At 42.1% G+C, this 19,704-nt stretch overlaps 2 protein-coding genes across 3 annotated transcripts in view; one reads left to right on the forward strand and one right to left on the reverse strand.

Moving 5' to 3' along the window:
- GFM1 (G elongation factor mitochondrial 1) overlaps nt 1–19,704 on the forward strand; it is a 49,604-nt gene that overhangs the window by 24,807 nt on the left and 5,093 nt on the right. The window contains exons 14-17 of the mRNA XM_014602826.3: nt 11,107–11,269; nt 15,077–15,221; nt 16,667–16,827; nt 18,178–18,231. Coding sequence (XP_014458312.1) covers nt 11,107–11,269; nt 15,077–15,221; nt 16,667–16,827; nt 18,178–18,231 — 523 coding nt within the window. The remainder of the gene's footprint in view (nt 1–11,106; nt 11,270–15,076; nt 15,222–16,666; nt 16,828–18,177; nt 18,232–19,704) is intronic.
- On the reverse strand, nt 7–10,937 carry LXN (latexin). 2 transcript variants are annotated; one of them, XM_006276858.4, is made up of 6 exons: nt 10,700–10,937; nt 8,468–8,530; nt 7,592–7,769; nt 6,243–6,379; nt 1,085–1,147; nt 7–307 (listed from the first exon to the last, which is right to left on the reverse strand). In XM_006276858.4, exons 1-6 carry the CDS (start codon nt 10,826–10,828, stop codon nt 215–217), a joined length of 663 nt encoding a protein of 220 aa, XP_006276920.1. In that variant the 5' UTR covers nt 10,829–10,937; the 3' UTR covers nt 7–214. The 2 variants fall into 2 exon arrangements, with proteins under 2 accessions (XP_006276920.1, XP_019347241.1); XM_019491696.2 differs by lacking the exon at nt 8,468–8,530.

Raw genomic sequence — 19,704 nt, forward strand, 5'->3', positions numbered from 1 at the left:
ACCAAATTAGCCTTGCACTAAATTTATTGTTTTTGTTATAGATTTACACTGTAGAGAAATATAACACTTCTCTTGACTTGTTTGGTCAAGATAAAACAGAAAAAAAAGAAGGAAGTTTAACTGACTGAACATATTTTTACTTCGAATCCTATATACCTGTTTGCTTATATAACCCTTCTCTCACCAAAGCATCTCTTACTGAAGTACTGGATGACTAGTCCTCCTGTTTTGGCTGACGGCTGTTTTGTGTTACTTTAACACCGTGCTGCGGATGCCAGAGAACTTGCATTTGCCAAGGAATAATTTCCTGTGGATAAAAAGTACATGAGGTGTTGAAGAAATGGAAGGATTACTTCCTTAGGACAATATTGACCTAGAATATGTGCTTCTGTTTATGTGTATGTCTGCAGTGCAGTCACAGGTCTAACTGTAACTTATGCAGATATACTGAACTGACTTTAAGCTAAGTAGATTAGGTACTGAGAACACAGGTCAAGATGGGCTAGTTGCCCTGCATTTACCAAGGTCTGCAGAGAATTCTGGAGTCTGCTAAGCTCCTATTGACATAACTACACTGTTACTGGTTCGCAAATTAGCTGGTTTAAGGCCAGCTGGAAATATCTTAGCTGTTGTTAGACCTTGGATTGCACTGTAAACATGCCCTTAGAATCCCAAACAAGTGTATTGGTAGGGAAATAAGCCTGTGTGTTGTTCTAGAGTTAATTGAGGTTGCTTCCCACTAAAATGAATGGTACCATAGATACATAAAAGTTACTGAAAGTGCAGGAGGATATAGAGTGCCAACACTTGGAAGGGGAGAGGAATCCTTCCTCACTATTGATAAACGATTTCTGACAGCAGATTGTGGTATCTAGAGCTGCAGGTCTAAAACTCCCCTCTCTCTTTCCATCAAATGCATGTTTCCTGGTAATAAAATGTTTACAGGAGACCTAGTTGTCCAGTGAAGGATGGTTTATGATGGTGTCATTTGAGGAACTTGAGATGCTGCTGCCACTGGTACCAGAAAGGCAATTCACAAATTTATAAAAATACCCCTTTTGCTTTGCAATGAAACAAGTTTTACCTGGGACACAAAGTCATGAAGCAGGACTGTGTAGTCAAATTCAAGATAATCATCATTTCTTCTCTGGAAAGAACATAAAAGATAAGACAATGAGGACTAAGATTCAGAGGCTTTTTGATTTCACTTCCCTCTACCCCCTCCACCTCCCCATTAAGACCCATCATGCAGTTGCAGCTGGCCATAGTTTAAAAAAAAAATCTGTGAAATGTTGCAGACCAAACTGCTAGTAGCTGATATTAGTGGGTAAACAGATGAAACTTGGGTTTGCTCTGTGCTGCACTTCATGTGATTCCAGAAAGCATCTGAAAGGGAAAACACAGTTTGAAGCCACATGGGTTGCTCAGACAGCTCTATTTAAAAAGTTAAGCTTGATTAATGTAGTGTTTCTTTTCAGGGGAAATACTGAGGCTTTTATTTTCCAAACTACTTGTTTGTTATTGCTGACTCTCTTATTCTATTTACTTATGTCCCTATGGAGACTCTTTGCTTTGGCTCTAGATTTTAGGTTTTCTTTTACTCAAAATAATTTAGAATTTGTCCTATTTGGCATTTTTGACCAGTTTATCATTTAGGAAAACCTAGTTACACAGGAAATGGTAAGCAGCAGAAACTAGTCTGTATTTTAGAGCAAGCAAATACTGCTGTACAGATACCTCATTAGTGACACTACCACCAGTACAGTTGGATGAGTTGCCAACCATGGGCAGTGATTTTCATAAGTAGTGGGGTGGGGAAGGAACTATAGTTAGCCATTACTCTTTGCCAGGGAGCCAGTTTGTTCCAGTCCTGTTAGTACTAAATCTTCCTATTATACATCTCATGTTTGCTGTTGGTTCAAACATAATGCTTTCTGCTCCCTACCCTAATCTGCTGCTTTGCTTAACACTTCCTTCCCTGGGCTCCCTGCCTCAGCTGTAGCTTTGTTTTCCGCTCCTTGCTGTTTCAGCCACTGTGCTGCCTTTCCCTTTTGTGGTCTGCCATGAGCTACACACAGAGGCTGCCAGTGCCACCCCTGCTTTACATAATGTGTGCATGTTTCAAATACAGACCTAAGATGAAAGGGATAATTTACAGAGAGACTGAATTGCACATAAATATCCTGGGCATCCAGCACTATGAGATTCAATATGCAGGATACTAACAGACTGCATATTTAAGGAAGGTGGGGGGCAGTTTCTGACCCCCACAGCATTGCCAGATGGGTTTCTTGGGGGCCCTAGGAAGTGGGAAAAGGTGCTGGCTTCCCTGTACAGTTCTACACATTCAGCAAGGGTCTCCTTCTTCCCCCTTTTTTTTCTGTAGAAAGAAGAGCCAGTAGGGTCCCTTTTTCTCTTGCCTGCTTCTCTGCAGATATGCATTTGCTTCCGACAACTGTGGATAAGTGTGGGATTTTCAAATATATGTGAGTTAGAAGAACAAATCTTAATTTGTACAGTAAGTCAACAAGGAGAAGAAATTAACTAGATTATAAATAGGGAAAGATTTGCAAGAAACCATGAGAAGTCTCACCATCCTAATACCTTATGAAGGTAGAATGCAAAGACTAAAGTAAAGGGTAAAGTGAGAATGGAACATTGCTTTGCCCAACTCTCTGTCTTGGGTCAGTATAAAAGGAACACAATTAGTACAGGCCTGAAACTTGACACGGTTGAAATGTTATCTTTTCTCTAGGGTGACGATTCATCCTGCCCATTGCAGACAGTTCTAAAATTCAGTGTTCATGTGTTCATGCCTGACCTGCTTCCTCTCCTGCTCTAAGACAACCACTGATGGGAGCAAAAATTAATAAATCCTGTTCCCAGGTTGAAGCTGTAGTTTTTCACACTCAAAGCCTCATTTGAATTCACTGGGAGCATTAACTACTCTGGTATTTGCACTCTGAAAGATTGTTTTAAACAGCTGAGGACCCATCTTGACAGCCTAAATCCTAAATGGTGTCAGTTGTGAATATTCTCAATGTCAAGTGTTGTTGTTTTACGTTTCAGTATTGAGCCTTATTGTGTTGGACAACTGTTCCTTTAATTGGTGGTTTTGGCTTGCAGTAATTGCAAGAGAATAAAATTTCACCAAAAAATTCTGTTATCCTAAAAAAGGCAGTTAATTGAGGAAGTCCATAGAATTCCACTGGCATGAACGCCATGTATTCTTTTGCTGAGGAAACTTGTTATTGGCCATGTTAAGTAAAACCTTTCCCAGATCAGAAATCCACATGGCCTTTTGGTCACAAAAATTGGGTTATTTTTGTAAAGACTATTTTAGCTGTTACTGACCTTAGTCATGTATTGCTAAACATAGCATATACCAGTAAGAGTTTAAAGGGAAGGAAGGAAGGACATTTAATGTCTTATCTTTTTTCTACATGGATTTCTCCCTTCCCTTTTTTTAATGACCACTACATAAATTTTCTGAGGGCAGATAGGGGCGCAGATAACCATAAATGTTATCAACAATGACCATGCTAGTATGTATTTGGGAACATTAACCAGTAAGCATGCTGTTCTAAGCCAGCTGGATAACTGATTAGCATCCAAGGCAAGTATTCTTGCAATCTCTTTCAGTCTTACAGTCTTAAAAGAGAAAAATCCAGAGGGTATTTTCTCCACTATACAATTTTCCCAAAGCAAGAATATCCGTGTCCCTTTACAATATTTACAAAATGGAATTCATGAATAAAAGTAAATTAGGCAAAGCCAAAGTAAAAACTAACAATGTTTGGATTTGTTAAAGATTAAATTGAGACTTGGTTCCTTGCTTTAATATCCTTTAAATAAATTAACAAATAGTGAAAAACCAGCATGCTAGAAACATAGATTTACTTGTATTGGAGTTGAGATGCAGCCGACCGCTGTTCTGTCAGCTCACATAGTAGAGAGAGATCAGCAAGTGATAATTAGAGGCTTGAGGGTGGTGTAGGTTGAAAGATAAAGCAGAGTAGTAATAAGTAAAATAGTGTGCAGAAGAAAGAACATACAAAGTTAGGGAAGTAAAGTAATCAGATAAAACCCAAATCAAATAAAGTGATCAGATCAGAGATGAAACATCGCAGCATTTGACTAATCATGTGATATGCTATTGTCTCCAAGAATATGCAGGCACTGCATTAAAAAAAAATCAAGTAAAATTAAATTAATAAAGGGAAGGAATTATCTACATAAACAGTTCAGTAAGAAGAAATATCTTCTTTTACTAAACCAGAAAGAATTTATTAAAGTGCAAAAAAATAAGAAATCCATAGAAAGATTCAAAAAGCAAATGACCATTGATTAAATCCTAAGGCTTTGCTTTTCACAAGGGCTTTAGGAATCGTAGTTTTAGGTTGGTATGCACCTCAAAACCTTTTAAATTTTTGGGAGGCAGCAGTTCCCTTGGCATATTAGATAAGAAGCTGAGACTTGGGCAGGTTTGGCCTATAATTCATATGCCCTTTGCTAGCTACTTCTAATTGCATCCATTATGTGGGTGATTCCATTATGACCTAAAATCACGCAGTTACATATGAATGTGACATAGGACCACTGAATATTGCATTTCTGAAATGTGTAGAACTGATATGGTGATGAGTACTGAGACACATTTCACTGCCCTCCAAATTTTCTTTTAGTATTAATACATAATACTAAAGGGTACTGAAGGAACTGGCTGATGTCATAGCAGAACCACTGGCACGGCTGTTCGAGCACTTGTGGCGCACGGGTCAGGTCCCAGAGGACTGGAGAAGGGCCAGTGTGGTCCCTATTTTCAAGATGGGGAGGAAGGAGGATCCGAGTAATTATAGGCCAGTCAGTCTCACTTCCGTCCTTGGAAAAGTCTATGAAAAGATTATTAAAGATCATATTTGCATGAGTCCAGTGGGAAAAATAATGCAGCAGGGCAACCAGGATGGATTTGTAGCAGGCAGATCATGACTGACTAATCTAGTTTCATTTTATGACCAGGTCACAAAACGCTTAGACGCAGGAGTAGAGGTGGATGTAATTTTCTTAGATTTTAGGAAGGCCTTTGATACCATATCTCATCCCATTCTCGTAAATTAAGAGGCTATGACTTGAATGCTTACATGGTCCGGTGGGTGGCAAATTGGCTTGGGGTTCGAACTCAGAGAGTGGTAGTAGACGAGTTGGTATTGACCTAGAAGGATGTGGGTAGTGGGGTCCCGCAGGACTCAGTCCTTGGACCTGTACTGTTCAATGTCTTCATCAGTGACTTGGATATGGGCGTGAAGTGTACTCTGTCCAAGTTTGTGGATGATACTAAATTGTGGGGGGAAGTGCACACTCCAGAGGGTAGGGAATGACTGCAGGCAGACCTGGACAGGTTGGATAAGTGGGCAGAACACAATAGGATGCAGTACAAGAAGTACACCTATACTGGCTGAGGAATGACCCTCTCAGCAGCACAGAAGCGGAGAGGGATCTTGGAGTCATAGTGGACTCCAAGATGAACATGAGTCATCAGTGTGACGAAATCATCAGCAAAGCTAACCACACCTTATCGTGCATCAGCAGATGGGGGGTCGGACTCGATGATCCATTGAGGTCCCTTCTGACCCTAGCATCTATGAATCTATAACCATGGGCACTTACACACATGCAGGGAGGCTGCTCTGATGTGCTGTAAATCCAGAGTGTCAGAGCAGACTTAATTTATCAAGTCTGCTGGAGTGTAGAAATTAACACAGAAATGAACCATACTGTATCAGTTTTACTGTTTTGAACTAAAGCTTGTCAAATGAGCTTTAGTTCAAAGTACCCTGCCACCATTTTTTTAGGGCAGGACTAATTAGCACAGCTCGCTAATAAAAGCGCCCCGCCTCCTGGAGCATGTCTATGAAGCCCCAAATGCCTACTTTCAAAAGTAATTGTGGTTCCAAGGTGGGGAAAGAGAAAGGATGAGAAATGCATTAGTCAATATGTGCCACTTTCAGGCTGCAACTTCCCCCTAACTGGAATAGAAAATTGTCTATGAGCTTTTGCTGAGAATGAGGAAAGAGGACCCATTAAAATAAATAAGGGATTATCCTAGTCTCAGTAGGACTCACAGATTCTGTAGCACTATATACATCTGTGTACTGATTCTTCTACAATCCATAATATCTTGGAATATCCTTAAATAGCAGTTTAATTGCAAAGCACTGATTGGTGCACTGATTGCTACTTACCACCTGTCGAACATCTCGAATTTGGGCTAGGTTGTACCATGTGTTTTCAGTTGAGTTCTGCCATATAATGTAATCACAGGCAGAGAAAGCTAGATGTCTGATGGGCTCCATTTCTGGGGGCACAATGCCAAAACTGTCTAGGATCAAAACAAATATAGTAATCAAGATTTTAACTCATTTGATGTAAAACATATTTAATCTCATCCTAGCAGCTTCGCTTTATCTTTCAAGTGAGGATTACATTCAGTGAACTTATGTCTCACTTGGTATAATTCTATTGTCTTGCAAGACAGAAACATACCTACTACTACTACATAGGACACTGGTTTGGGAGAACTGGGTTCTAGTCCCAATTTGAGCACTTATCTACTGTGTGACCTTAAAGTCACTTCACTTCTGTGATCTTGCTTTCCACTCCTATATTTCATCTGGTTTGTGTACGTAGACAGTAAACTCTTCAATAGAGGGATCATTTTATAGGTGTACAGTAGAGGTGTGCAAAATGGGCCATATTAGATTCAGATTTGGATTCGGCCTGAATTGGGGACAGTGATTTGATTTGTTGATTCAGATCATTGTCCCCGATTTGATTTAGCTGAATCTGAAGATTCAGTGTTGATTCAGAGAATCAGCAATTCGGCCATAGACACAGCTTTAAATGTTTTTTCTACGTACCTCGAGGTACCAGGCACAGCTCATGAACGCTGTGATGCTGGGGCAGGGTATGTGACGCCCCCACTCCCAGCAATCGGCCATGGGGGGACCCCAGGTGCCCCCCAGACCCAGGAAGCACCAGTTGCTGAGCCGCGGACCTGGAAGTGGACCGAAAGTGCTTCTGGTTCACTTCCGGATCTGCTGCCAAGCACGCTGGGGAGCCCCCTGCGCTCCTGTGGGATGTTCCATCTGCCTCAGCATCTCAGCATTCACCAGCCGCCTAGTACCTTGAGGTATGTAGAAAAAATATTTCAAGCTGTATCTATATCTGACTTGCCAAATCTTTCCGAATCTCTTTGATCTCTTTCGCTGACAGGTGATTCAGAGGGTTTCAATTTGATTCAGAGAGATTAAAGGGTCTTCTGATTTGATTTGGAGATTTGGCCACCAACTCTCCGCCGAATCAGATCAGGGACTGAAGCTTCACACAGCCTTAGTGTAAAGTATAGAGTCTATTATAATGACATCCCATTTTCATTTTGGATTTGGGAGCTATTTTAATGCTCAGAGCTACAAACAAAGAAGAACAATCTTTTTTTTTTTTTAAGATTAGTTTAGTGCAGCTGGCATTGGCTAGAACTTGACTGTGGAGGGCAGACATTTCTTCCAAAACCCATTTCCTTTCATCTTTGTACCTGGAATATTTTGTGCAACTAGTGGCTCCTGCAGGCTCTTAATTCTGCTGTAAAACTTGTTATCTGCTTCATCTGGGTTCTTCCCAAGTTCTCCTTCCACTGTGAAATGCACTTCTGGAGCACTGTGTTGGCTGCCCAGGTGGTAGAGAACCTCAGCAGTGCAATTAACTGCATGACCCTGTTACAGAAGTAATTTCATAGATTTAATCCAGCTTTAGTTTAAAAAAAGACAGGAGTTAGTATTTAGAAAAACCATACTGTATCAGTTTTACAGTTTTCTGCATTAGACATTTTTCCCTGAATTGGTGAAAGTAAAGACAGAATGTTTTATTAGAATATTTTGTGCAGGGTCAGTCTTAATTTTAAAATATATTTACATTTTACTTTGGGTAGCTTACACAAAAAATGAAAGTCTAGTGGTGATTTAAAAGGGGAAAAAGTAATTTGAGAGAGTACGCAGTATTATTTATTCAGAGAAAAGAGTTAACATAACTTCTGTAATTTGGAGGTGTTACATCATGATGGGAAGCAAATGAAATAAGAAACATCTTTGATTTAGGTCAACTACCATTTCTCAACTTTCATATCTGCTAAGATTCAGCAGAAAGACTTTTTAGCTTTTAAGCTGAAAAAACATGGGTTACTTTCAGGTGATAACTGGTCCCCCAGCCTGACTTGGCAATAAGAAAAAAGCCAAAACTTATGTATTGTGCACCAATTTTACAAGCAGATCATTTTCAGACAATTAACTGGTAGTGCCTAGAGTTCCTAGCAAGACAAGGTCCCCATTCTGCTAGCCTTTATAGTGGTATGTAATGAAGAAATGGTTCCTTCAAAGAACTGGCAATCCAAGTAAGCAAATGAAGTACAACTCACTTCCTGGGCAGTGTCTTTCAATGTGAATTCAAGGTGATATTTATGTCCAGTCCCTGGAATGTCCTAAAGTGAGGCAATATAAAAAAAATATTTAAAACTCTTATGTCCATGCATTCTGTCAACTGTTCCAATTAGTCCTGTGAGCTATGACAAAGGAATACCACTCTGTACAGTACCCATACAACTCCGTATTATTCTCTTATACACTGACCAACTGATTCCTCAGTTGGTGTGGGCAAACTGAAATCCCATGTGTATTTTAGAAATGACAGTGTTGGGGGTGCAGTTATACCAGAGGTCCTTCCCTCTTGAACACATTTCAGACTTGCAGTGGAGGTGTGCTCAAGCAAGGCTGTTGTGCAGTATGGAAGGACTGAACCTCTACCTGATGTGACTGAACCAGATTTTAATGTGGGAAGCAAGATTTATTTAGTAATATCTTTGGTTGGACCAACTACATACTTGGTAGAAGAATAAGACAAGTTTCCTAAAACAAAATGCCCTTCCTCAGGTTGTATTATAATTGCATTGTAACCAGCACCAGCTCCAAACAATGGGCCTGATTTCATTCTGTTAACCATGCAAGTGTGATTCTGTCCCATCCTGTTTAAAGCCCTACTTTTGTGACATGCCATTGTCTTAGCCTTAATTCTTTGTCACAAAAAGCAGCAAGATGACGCATGGACTTTTTTTGTGTTAAACTGTTTTGCAGGCACTTAAGCAGGGTGGGAAAGGATCTTATTTCTACCTAAAAGATGGAACAGGATCTGGCTCAATATTTGCGCAGTATAGAAGATATTCAATAGAACAGTTGCTGCAAGAAGTTACTCATCCACTTCACAATCACTAGGTTATTTGTGTTCTAGCTCTGGGGTGGCTAACCTGTGGGCTGCCTTTGTGTGGCAGATCAGGAAGCAGATTTGCAGGGAGCAGTTTGAGAAGGGGATCAGTGTGGCACTTGGGGAGGGTGCTAATTTGTGGCATACTGCACTGCTTTAAATGCTGTTTTGATGTGATTATACAAGGACCTTATTGGAGGGCATTGCAAATACAGTGGCAGCTTTCTCTCCGTAGGACACTGCATGCAAAATAGGAACAAACCAATTAACATTTTCCAGGTTATATCACCACTTGTCCTCATCAACCCACCTTTGAGCAGTCTGTGCAGATGCACTTGAACTCATTTGTGCCAGCAAGATAACACAACAGCAAGTACAGTACAGAGAGAAACCAGAACATGTGGGCTTATTTGTAACACTCTTGTAATTTACATTGCACTCCATTTTCAAAATGCTCCATGAACCCCAGACAAGGTTCTTCAGGCGAATCTGATATCTTTTATTAGACCAACTTAAATAGTTGGAAAAAAAGCTGATCCTCAGTAGGATCTGGTGAAGAATTATCTCCAGTTTAGCACTGGGAGATTGTCATCAAGACACTTCTTTGCAATATAATGCAATAGTCACTAGATAAGAGTTACTTGGCTATCAGACACCTGCACCGTCCAGTGATCTTCTGCCTACTTATAAAATATATGAATGTATCTTAATAGCAGCATCAGTTATGACTAGGCAGGTTAATCTTTAACCTAAATTACTGAATGCCTTGCAGGTGATTTTCAGCCAGTAGTTGGAAATCTTACACAGAGTGGTCTTAAGCAGAGAATAAGGGTGGGGTTTGCAATTTAGGCTTGAAAATAAAAAGCCTGAGGTCTGTTGCTTAGGCACGAATTTGTAATAACCATCCAACAGAATCCTCTTTGACTTGAAAAAGGCCACAAATCCCTATCAGAAAGGAAGGAAGGAAATGTTGAACTGTGCCGTGGGCATTTGTGGTGTGTCTGCTCCGCGCCAGCTCCAGGGGCGCTGGTCTCGGTGCAAGTCCGGGGAGGAAAACCCTGAATGATGCCGAGAACAGCTCCCTTGGCCAGACTCCTACTAACCCCTACTATTGTTTTGCTGGGAGACAAATCTCAAGGACAGAATAACAAAAAAGCCCTGTCATTTTCGACTAGATGTTAAACGGGGGAGCGGCGGTTGGCGGCAGGGCGGGGGGTCTCAGCCTGCAGCAGCTGCACGAGCCCGGGGAAGGGAAACGCCGGCCCGCGGCCGCGGCGGGAGGAGGGGGCGGCTGGCAGGTCCGTGGCACCGCCCGCCGGGGTTGCACCTGGGTGTGGTCAGGCCCCCTGCCCCGTGCCGGCCCGCGGGCTCCCCTCCCCTCCCCTCACCTCACCTGGAGTTGGGCGCGCCTCACGTTGGACAAGGCGAGGACGCGGTTGGGGCCGCCGCGCCGGTAGTTGATGCAGGCCGAGGCCACGCCGGCCGCCCGCCGCGCGGGGTAATGGCTGGGCTGTAGCTCCATGCGACGCGACCAGCAGGCAGAGCCGGGCAGGAGGAAGCAGGAAGTGGCGGCGGGGCAGGGCGCGCTCCCTGCCGCCGCCGCACCCCGCCGGGCCCGGGCGCCCCCCCGGCCTTACCCTTCTGCTCCCCGGCGGTGTATTCACGGGGGCTGGGGCCGCCCTGGTGTGTTTGTGCGCGGCGGGGCCCGGCAGGCTCCCCAGAGACCCGCCGCCGCCGCCGCGTGCAGGGGGCAGGGTTACGCTGAGCCAGGGGATAACTGCGCTTTCCGCTTTCTCCCAGGTTTGAATACACCCACAAGAAGCAGTCGGGTGGGGCGGGGCAGTATGGGAAGGTGATTGGGGTCCTGGAGCCCCTGGAGCCGGAGAACTTCACCAAGCTGGAGTTCAAGGACAGAACCGTGGGGACCAACGTCCCGCAGCCGTTCGTACCCGCCGTCGAAAAGGTGACAAGTATTTTCAGATGGTTTGTGTTTGTGGCACAAGCGTCGCGCTGATGTGAGCTTCCCGAGCGGGCAGCGCTGCCAGGTCTGCAATGAGGGTTTTGAGCAACGGGAGCAGAAGCGAGGGCTGGATGTGGTTTTGCTCAATTCCTAAAATTCCCTGGTCTCCATGTAATTTAGAAGTTCTTGTTTATGTTTTTCTTTGGTAGGATACAGAGCTTCTTTTCCTCTTCATTGGCATGTAATGTTCATTGTCAACCAGAATAACAAAAAACAAAACAAAAAAACCCACATTGGTGTTCATTTGTTAAAGTAATAATTGCTGCTGGTTTTAATATTCCCTTTCACAAATGTTCCCTTTTAGCACCATGCTGGAGTCCAAGCAGCAGGTTTAGAAAACTGACTTTTCTAGGACCCTTATATGGAGGAAACTGCCATTAAAAAGATTTCCATGAATTACTACCCAAATAGTCTTTTCACATTGGCCTTCCTTGTGTCTCTGCTTGTTTATGAGCTTATGTATTTTAGTGCATAAAACTCTTACTGTTAGCTGGTTAATGGAAATATCTCCATTAGAGTACTTCTGGACCACTTTGTTAGCACATTTCACTGAATCGTGTTAATTGTGTCAACTCATACTGTTCTCTCAATACTTCCATTTTGCAATCTTTGCTTAGGGTTACAAGAAAGAAAGATTCTGGCCAGTCCAAAAACCCTACTTAGAAAAATTTTGTGTTGTTTTAAAAAATTAAAACGTTACGCTTCTGGTATCACGTATGTATTCTTTCTATGTAGAACACTGATTCACATAACCACAATCATGTGCAACCTAAAAATGCCTAAATAGGTATGTTTAACATGTCCTAGAACTAGGGTTTTCAACCTTTTTTTTTTTTTTTTTTTTTTTTAATGGCGTGTACCCCTTCTGGTGGGTACACCTTCTGGAGTATACCCCTTTCCAGATGGGGTGAGGGGAGGGCTAACTGCTGGCAGGGTGTGAAGCCCGCAGCGCAGGGAAGCAGCAGCGGTGCAGAGTGGTGAACAGCAGTGGTGGGGAGGGGGCGGCAGTACAGTGGTGAATGGCAGCAGCGGGGAGAGGGGAGCTCGCATGCAGTGGCCACCCCTGCCATTCACCACTCCGCACCACAGCCATGCACTGCTTCCCCACACTGCTGTGTGTACCTCCTGGGGCCATCCCAAGTACCCCCAGGGGTACGCATACCCCTGGTTGACAAACCCCTGTCCTAGAATCATAGAAAGTTAGGGTTGGAAGGAACCTCAGGAGGTCATCTAGTCCAGCGTTTCCCAACCTTTTGGTTCCAGCAACATACTTACCAGGCCTCTCCCATCCCGCAGCACACCGGCCAAATGCAGAGTGATGTGGGGGGGAGGAGGCACAGCTGAACACAGCGTGCGGATGCAAATCACTGGCTGGAGCCATTCCCCCTCTCCCTTGGTCTCTGTCTGTGACTCCAGCCAGCGGGGGGCATGGCTCCAGCCCCAAAATCCACAGCATGCTTGGACGTGCCTTGCGGCACACTGGTTGAGAAATGCTGATCTAGTCCAACCTCCTGCTCAAAGCAGGACCTGCCCCAACTAGATCATCCCAGCCAAAGCTTTGTCTAGTTGGATCTTGAAAACCTCCAAGGATGGAGCTTCGACACCATCCTTCTGGGTAACCTATTCCAGTGTTTTACTGCCCTCCTAGGGAGAAACTCTTCCTAATATCTAACCTAAACTTCACTTGCTGCAGCTTCAGTCTGTTCCTCCTTGTTCTGTCATCTGCCACTACTGAGAACAGTTTAGCTCCATCCTTTTTGGAACCCCTTCAAGTAGTTAAAGGCTACCATTAAGTCCCCTCCCAGTTCCCTCAGTCTTTCCTCATAAATCATGTCCCCCAGCCCCCTCACCATTTTTGTTGCCCTCTACTAGGCTCTCTTCAATTTGTCCACATCCTTTCTGTAGTGGGGGGCCCAAAACTGAATAATACAGTACTCCAGATGTGGTCTCACTGGTATGGAATAGAGGGGAATAATCACTTCTCTTGACATACTGGCAACACATCTACCAATGCAGCCCAGTATGCCATTTGCCTTCTTGGTAACAAGGGCATACTGCTGGCTCATATTCCGCTAATTGTCCCCTGTAACCCTCAGGTCCTTTTCTGCAGAGCTGCTGCTCAGCCAGTCAGCCCCTAGCCTGTACTAGTGCATGGGATTGTTCTGTCCTAAGTGCAGGACTTTGCATTTGTTCTTGTTGAACCTCATGAGATTCCTTTTGGCCCAATCCTCCAATTTGTCTAGGTCTCTCTGAATACTAGCCCTACCCTCTAGCATATCTGTTACTCCCTCCAGCTTAGTGTCATCTGTGAACTTGCAGAGGGTGCGTGCTATGCCATCTTCCAGATCGTTGGTGAGGACATAGAACAAAATCAGCCCCAGAATCAACCCTTGGGGCACTCCATTTGATACTGGCTGCCAACTAGACATCGAGCCATTGATTACTACTTTCTAAGCCTAATGCTCCAGCCAGTTTTCTATCCACCTTACAGTCCATTCATCCAGCCCATACTTCCTTAGCTTGCCTGGGAGAACGTTGTGGGAGACCATATCAAAAGCCTTGCTGAAATCAAGGTATACCACATCCACTGGCATCCACAGAGACAATCTTCTCATCATAGAAGGCAGTCAGTTTGGTCAGGCATGAGTTGCCCCTGGTGAATCCATGCTGACTGTTCCTAATGACCTTTTTCTCCTCCACGTGCTTAGAAATGGATACCCTGAGGACCTGCTCCATGATTTTTCCAAGGACTGAGGTGAGGCTGACTGGTCTGTAGTTCCCTGGATCCTCCTTTTTCACTTTCTTAAATATGGGCACTATGTATGCCCTTTTCCAATCATCCAGGACCTCTCCTGATCGCTCTGAGTTTTCAAAGATGATGGCCAATGGCTCTGCAATCACATCAGCCAACTCCCTCAGCACCCTTGGGTGCATTGCATATGGCCCCATGGACTTGCACACGTCCAGCTTTTCTAAGTAGTCCCTAACTTGTTCTTTCACTACTAAGGACTGCTCACCTCCTCCCCAAACTGTGCTGCCCAGTGCAGTAGTCTTGGAGCTGACCTTACCTGTGAAGACTGAGGCAAAAAAGGCACGGAGCACTTCAGTCCTTTTTGCATCCTCTGGCACAAGTTTGCGTCCCCTATTCAGTAAGGGTCCCACACTTCCCCTGATTGTCCTCTTGCTACCGTTGTAGAAACCCTTCTTGTTACCCTTCACATCCCTTACTAGCTGCAGCTCCAATTGCATTTTGGCCTTCCTCACTTCATCCCTGCATGCCCGAGCAATGCTCTTATATTCTTCCCTAATTATTTGTCAAAGTTTCCACTTATAAGCTTCCTTTTTGTGATTTAGTTTACTGAAGAGTTCCCTGCTAAGCCAAGTTGGTCTTTTGCCATACTTGCTAGTCTTCTTGCACATCAGGGTGGTTTGTTCCTGCACTCTCAATCCTGATTACCTAACTTGGGCTCCCAAAGTGATATCAAACTGAAATCTCAGGGAGTGGCACCTTTCAAACACTTACAGGGAAGGTATTCTCTAGGTCATTATGTTATGGTTTGAATCTTTTTTTTTTCTTAAGTAGTAGGAATAACATTTCTGATGTAGGAGTTGGCTGACTGTGAACAGTTCTTTCTGTTTGCAAAAGATTCTGTGCAATTAACTGTTCCATATATACTGAATTGAATATTGTCCTTATTAAAGATGTTTAGGGTGGATTGCAGTTACTAATCTCAGGACAATTTTCAACAGGGATTCCGTAGTGCATGTGAAAAGGGTCCTCTGACAGGTCACAAGATATCTGGAGTCCGGTTCGTCCTAGATGATGGTGCACATCACATAGTGGATTCTAATGAATTCTCTTTCATCAGAGCAGGGGAAGGTGCACTCAAACAAGGTATGAATCAATCAGCTTGAAGATGTTCTGTTTAACGTATAGTAGATTCATAGGTTAACTTGGTTTGAACAATTTCATTTTTGTGCCCATTATTTGTTTGCTTATTTATAATTTTCCAACAAAAGGTAACTAGCCAAATGTAATCTGTGTGCCGTAGCAGACAGACAAGGTTCACAGAAGTTTATAATAATATGGCTTAACTTGTAGATCTATGGAAAGGAGATGGTAGATTTTCTGTTTAAGTCTTAATAGGAGCTATCTGCTCCCAAATCTTTGAAACCTATAACATTTGGGAAGGCCTGATTAAATGTCGTTACTGTCCTCCAAGTAGATGCTAGCATGGAACAGATTATTTTAGTGATGTAAGAACTAAATGTTGATATTTTGGAAGTTCTTGTTTCATCTGGAAATAATCTTTCTCAGAAATACAGAATTAAAGAACAAACAGGAAATTCCTAAAGGCTCCTTTATTAGACCTTAGCTTATATTCAGATACTGTTTGTACTTTTCCAGCAAAGTGATGGAAGTGAAGTAAAAATCTGTTTCAGTATTTTTGTATTTGCAAATACCTGCTGATTTGTCCATTGGGTTTCATATGCAGCACTAACAGAATGGGATTATACATTCGTATTTAAAAGACCATATGCTCCAATACTGCTGTTGTAACCTTAATCCTAGTCTTCCCCTTGTATAAATTTTAGCAGTGAGCATACCTGACAGATCAGCTAGGCCTGGGGATTGACCCCTTTTGAGAAGCTGGTAAAGAATACTATCTTGAAGCCGGTCTTCCACCAGCACTGATATGCTGTTAACTTTTCACTAACGTATGAGTGAAAAGAAATAATAAAATGTGTATCATAGGAACTTGCCCTCATCGTTCAGATCAGAAGTCTGGTACTACATTTGATTAATTGAGCTCTGTCAAGAAAGACACTGGTGTCCATAATCAAATCTGTACTTCCTCAGGATTGAAGGATTTATATTTTTATTGAAGAAATTCTAAATTACACTGTCAGATATTTTCTGACTTCAGTCTGAACAGCAGAGAATTCTCCAAGGAAGTTGAGTTTTTCAAAATTTCTGAGGGAGTATTTGGCTAAACCTAACATAGATTCAGGCCACTTAGAAGAGAAATACCACAATAAATATACTTTCCAATTAAGAGCAACTTGGTTAAACTATTCTGAAAATCTACACACCAGAGTTCTGTTGGCTACCCCTTCCTCTAATGATGATCGTTTCCTTGTCACTTCTGCCTGTGGCCAAAGAACTTTGAAGTCAGTGGATCACTTTGATTTTAACAGGCTTTATACCAAGTCCTTTGGGTTAGCTGCTGAAAAGAAAGTTGCAAGATGAAATTAGACAATTTTTGAAGAATGCCTAATATGAGTAGCTTGGGAGGTATAACAATGCAAATATTCTAATTCATCTTCATTTTTAACCAGCTATGGAAAATGGAAGAGTGTGTATTCTTGAGCCCATTATGTCCGTGGAAATTGTAGCACCAAATGAATTCCAAGGAGCTGTGATTGCAGGAATTAATCGCCGTCATGGAGTGATCACAGGACAAGATGGTGTAGAGGACTATTTTACTTTGTATGCTGATGTGAGTTGAGTTTTTCTAAATCTTTCCCCTTTCAATCAGATAATTTTATTTTAATATTTAGGCAATTATGTACTAGCTATTAAATCTCTGCCTGCTCCCCTTTTTTATTTTACTAGTATTTGCATAGTTGCAGCTAAGCTAAACATATGCAAAAGATATGCATGACACCGTGAAACAAGTTACATGTCACTACATGGCAGTGTTTGGCATAGAACACACACATTGTAGGACTGCCTTGTGGTTCAGTGTACAAAGCATTAGAGTGGGACTTGGGAGACCTGCCTCCTATTTGCTGCCATTTTATGATCTCTTGAGTACCCTACTTAGCTTCTCTGTGCCCAGCAGTTCCTTCCTTAAGGTGTGGCTAATGATACTTCCCCTCCTCTGTGCTGGAGAGAAGCAGATGGACAGTGCTGTGTAAAATCTAAATATTAAATTCTTTTTTGAAGAAAAAAGATTTTTTCTGCCCCTGCTGTTTATAAAAGATTGTTCAGCAATGGAAAGATTCCGTGACCATACAGGGAAACCAGATATACCCAAGTGCTGAAGGAGGCACAAAATAAGCTAATCTAAGTCGCTAAAAAATATTTCTTCTATCTTCTTTTGGTTCAAGTAACGTGAAGTATTACAGTAATGTTTGTAGATACAGCAACAGCCTTTTAAAAATGTATTACTTTTTGCTGGGCCAGATTAAAAATGTTTCTAAGAGTTCTGGGCAGCTAAAATAATGCAGCCTAACTCCCTATCTCTGGCAAGCCAGTTGTAAATTTTCATGGCCACTCCCAAAGTTCTCCGAAAACTATTTCAACTACCACTCAAGATCTCTTTATCTCCCCACTCATTGCTTTGTCTTCATTAGGGAAAAAATGCATTGCTGACAGGGTGTCAGTAATACATGCAGCTGAATCATTGCAGAATGTGGTTTAGCTGCAAGTTGAGCCAGGGATGAATTCTGTTAATAGCTCTTTCAGAAACTGTGCTTAAAACTTGTAGCCCTGAAGTGTTTCCCACACTGGAACCTCTTGTTTGATATAGTGCAGATTCTTGAGGTTGGCCTGCTAAATGTGTTGAAGATGCTCCAATATTGAGGGTCAGAGATGCTCCAATTAGGAATGTCCTCATGCTCCAATATTGAGAATATTTATCCTATTGTAGATAAATAATGAAAATGTCTTTAAAATAAACCTCCTTTATAAAAGCAGATGATAAAATCAATCCTAAATACAAAGCATAACTTTAAAAGTGTTACTAACTGGTTCTAGTAAAGATTAGTTGAATCTGAATGCCAAATAACATTGAAAAATTCCTTAGTCCTACAAAAATAATGTGTATTATATGTTTGATTATTAGGTGCCACTGAATGAGATGTTTGGATATTCCACTGAACTGAGATCCTGCACAGAGGTTAGTCAGCAGATAAACTCTGGCTATTTTAGCAACATTTATAACAGATTTACAAAAATAAGCACATGTCTGTATATTTGCCAGTGGGCTGTATTTCCGATTGGAAGTTTGAAGTGAGAATCTAGTAGATGAGTAGAGTATAAATAATGTAATGAGATTGATAATAATGATGTAGGAAGAGCTGAATTACTTCATTATAAATGTTTACAGCATCCAAAACACATTAGACATTCCTTGGGAAAAAAATAAGTCATTTAGTATTACACATGATGATTGTAACTCAGGGAAATATTTGGTGGTGAGGGAAGGGAGGGTAAGGAAAGACTGGATTGTGGCAAAATAATCACGGAACTACCACACTTAAGCAAGTGAATATCTTCTTGGTATGTTTGGGAGTTTTCATTATTATATTATTGGAATACTTTTGGGATAACAGAGAAGATAAATATTAGTAGAAATTTGAAGTCTGTAGTGGCTCCCAGTAGCTTTCTGGGCACAATTCAAGTTGCTGATTTTGACCTATAAGAACATAGGGCCCAGACCATTTAGGGCCTTAAGGGACCACCTTCTCCCTTATGCCCCATCATGATCCCTAAAGTCAGCCAAGAGCAACCTCCTACAAGTACCGTTGGTACTTGGCAAAAACAGTTGAGAGGTTGTTCTCTGCAATTGCTCCTTAGCTCTGTAACTGCCTTCTGCTTGAGGTTCACTGGAGCCTGAGCCTGGATGTCTTTTGGAAGCGCTGAAAGGCCTTCCTTTTTGGCAGGTGCTTATCAGATAAAACTAGGCTGAAATATGGTTTAGGGGGTCTTTGTTTTATCTTGGTATTCTAGTTCCCTTCTAAGTTGCTTTTGTTCTCTTGTCACTCTAGTTTTTAAGCTGTTGTTTTTTCTTCTTATAAGCTGCCCTAAGCCTTTGTTGGGAAGAGCAGCATATAAATAATAACTAAGTTAGGTTGAAACTTGGAAGGCTCTAATTAGGAGGGGAGTTTCATTCGTGGAAAAAAGCAGAGACATCCAAGCAGATTGCGTAGCTTCAGATAACAGACTGTAAGAGGAATGGCATAGCCTGACAAATTGTCCTTGAAGCATCCAGATCACTCTGCGAGTCCAGTAAACCACAAATTGAGCACAGTGTGGCATATTACAATAATATCTAACTTGGTACTAGGGGAAAAATTGGCTTTGATTTCAGCTGAGACTTCTACTTGTGTTTCAAAAGGAGAGTCAATCAGATTAACCGAGTTTGGAAAGACCTTTTCCTTTCGGTCCATCTAGGATGGATAGTAATTTTCAGCAGAAGACAATATATTACGCTGGTAATTTTATGAAGTTAATAATAGCAGTAACTTTTAGAAGCAGTGTCAACTGTAAGGAGAACAAAAGACTAGAGTCCTGCACAATATATTTGCAAGAGTATTTATTTGTCTATTGTTAACAGAATTTCGCTGCATGTAAATTTCCTGTCGCATTA

Source organism: Alligator mississippiensis, chromosome 7 (assembly GCF_030867095.1).
Source record: "Alligator mississippiensis isolate rAllMis1 chromosome 7, rAllMis1, whole genome shotgun sequence".
NCBI lineage: Eukaryota > Metazoa > Chordata > Crocodylia > Alligatoridae > Alligator > Alligator mississippiensis.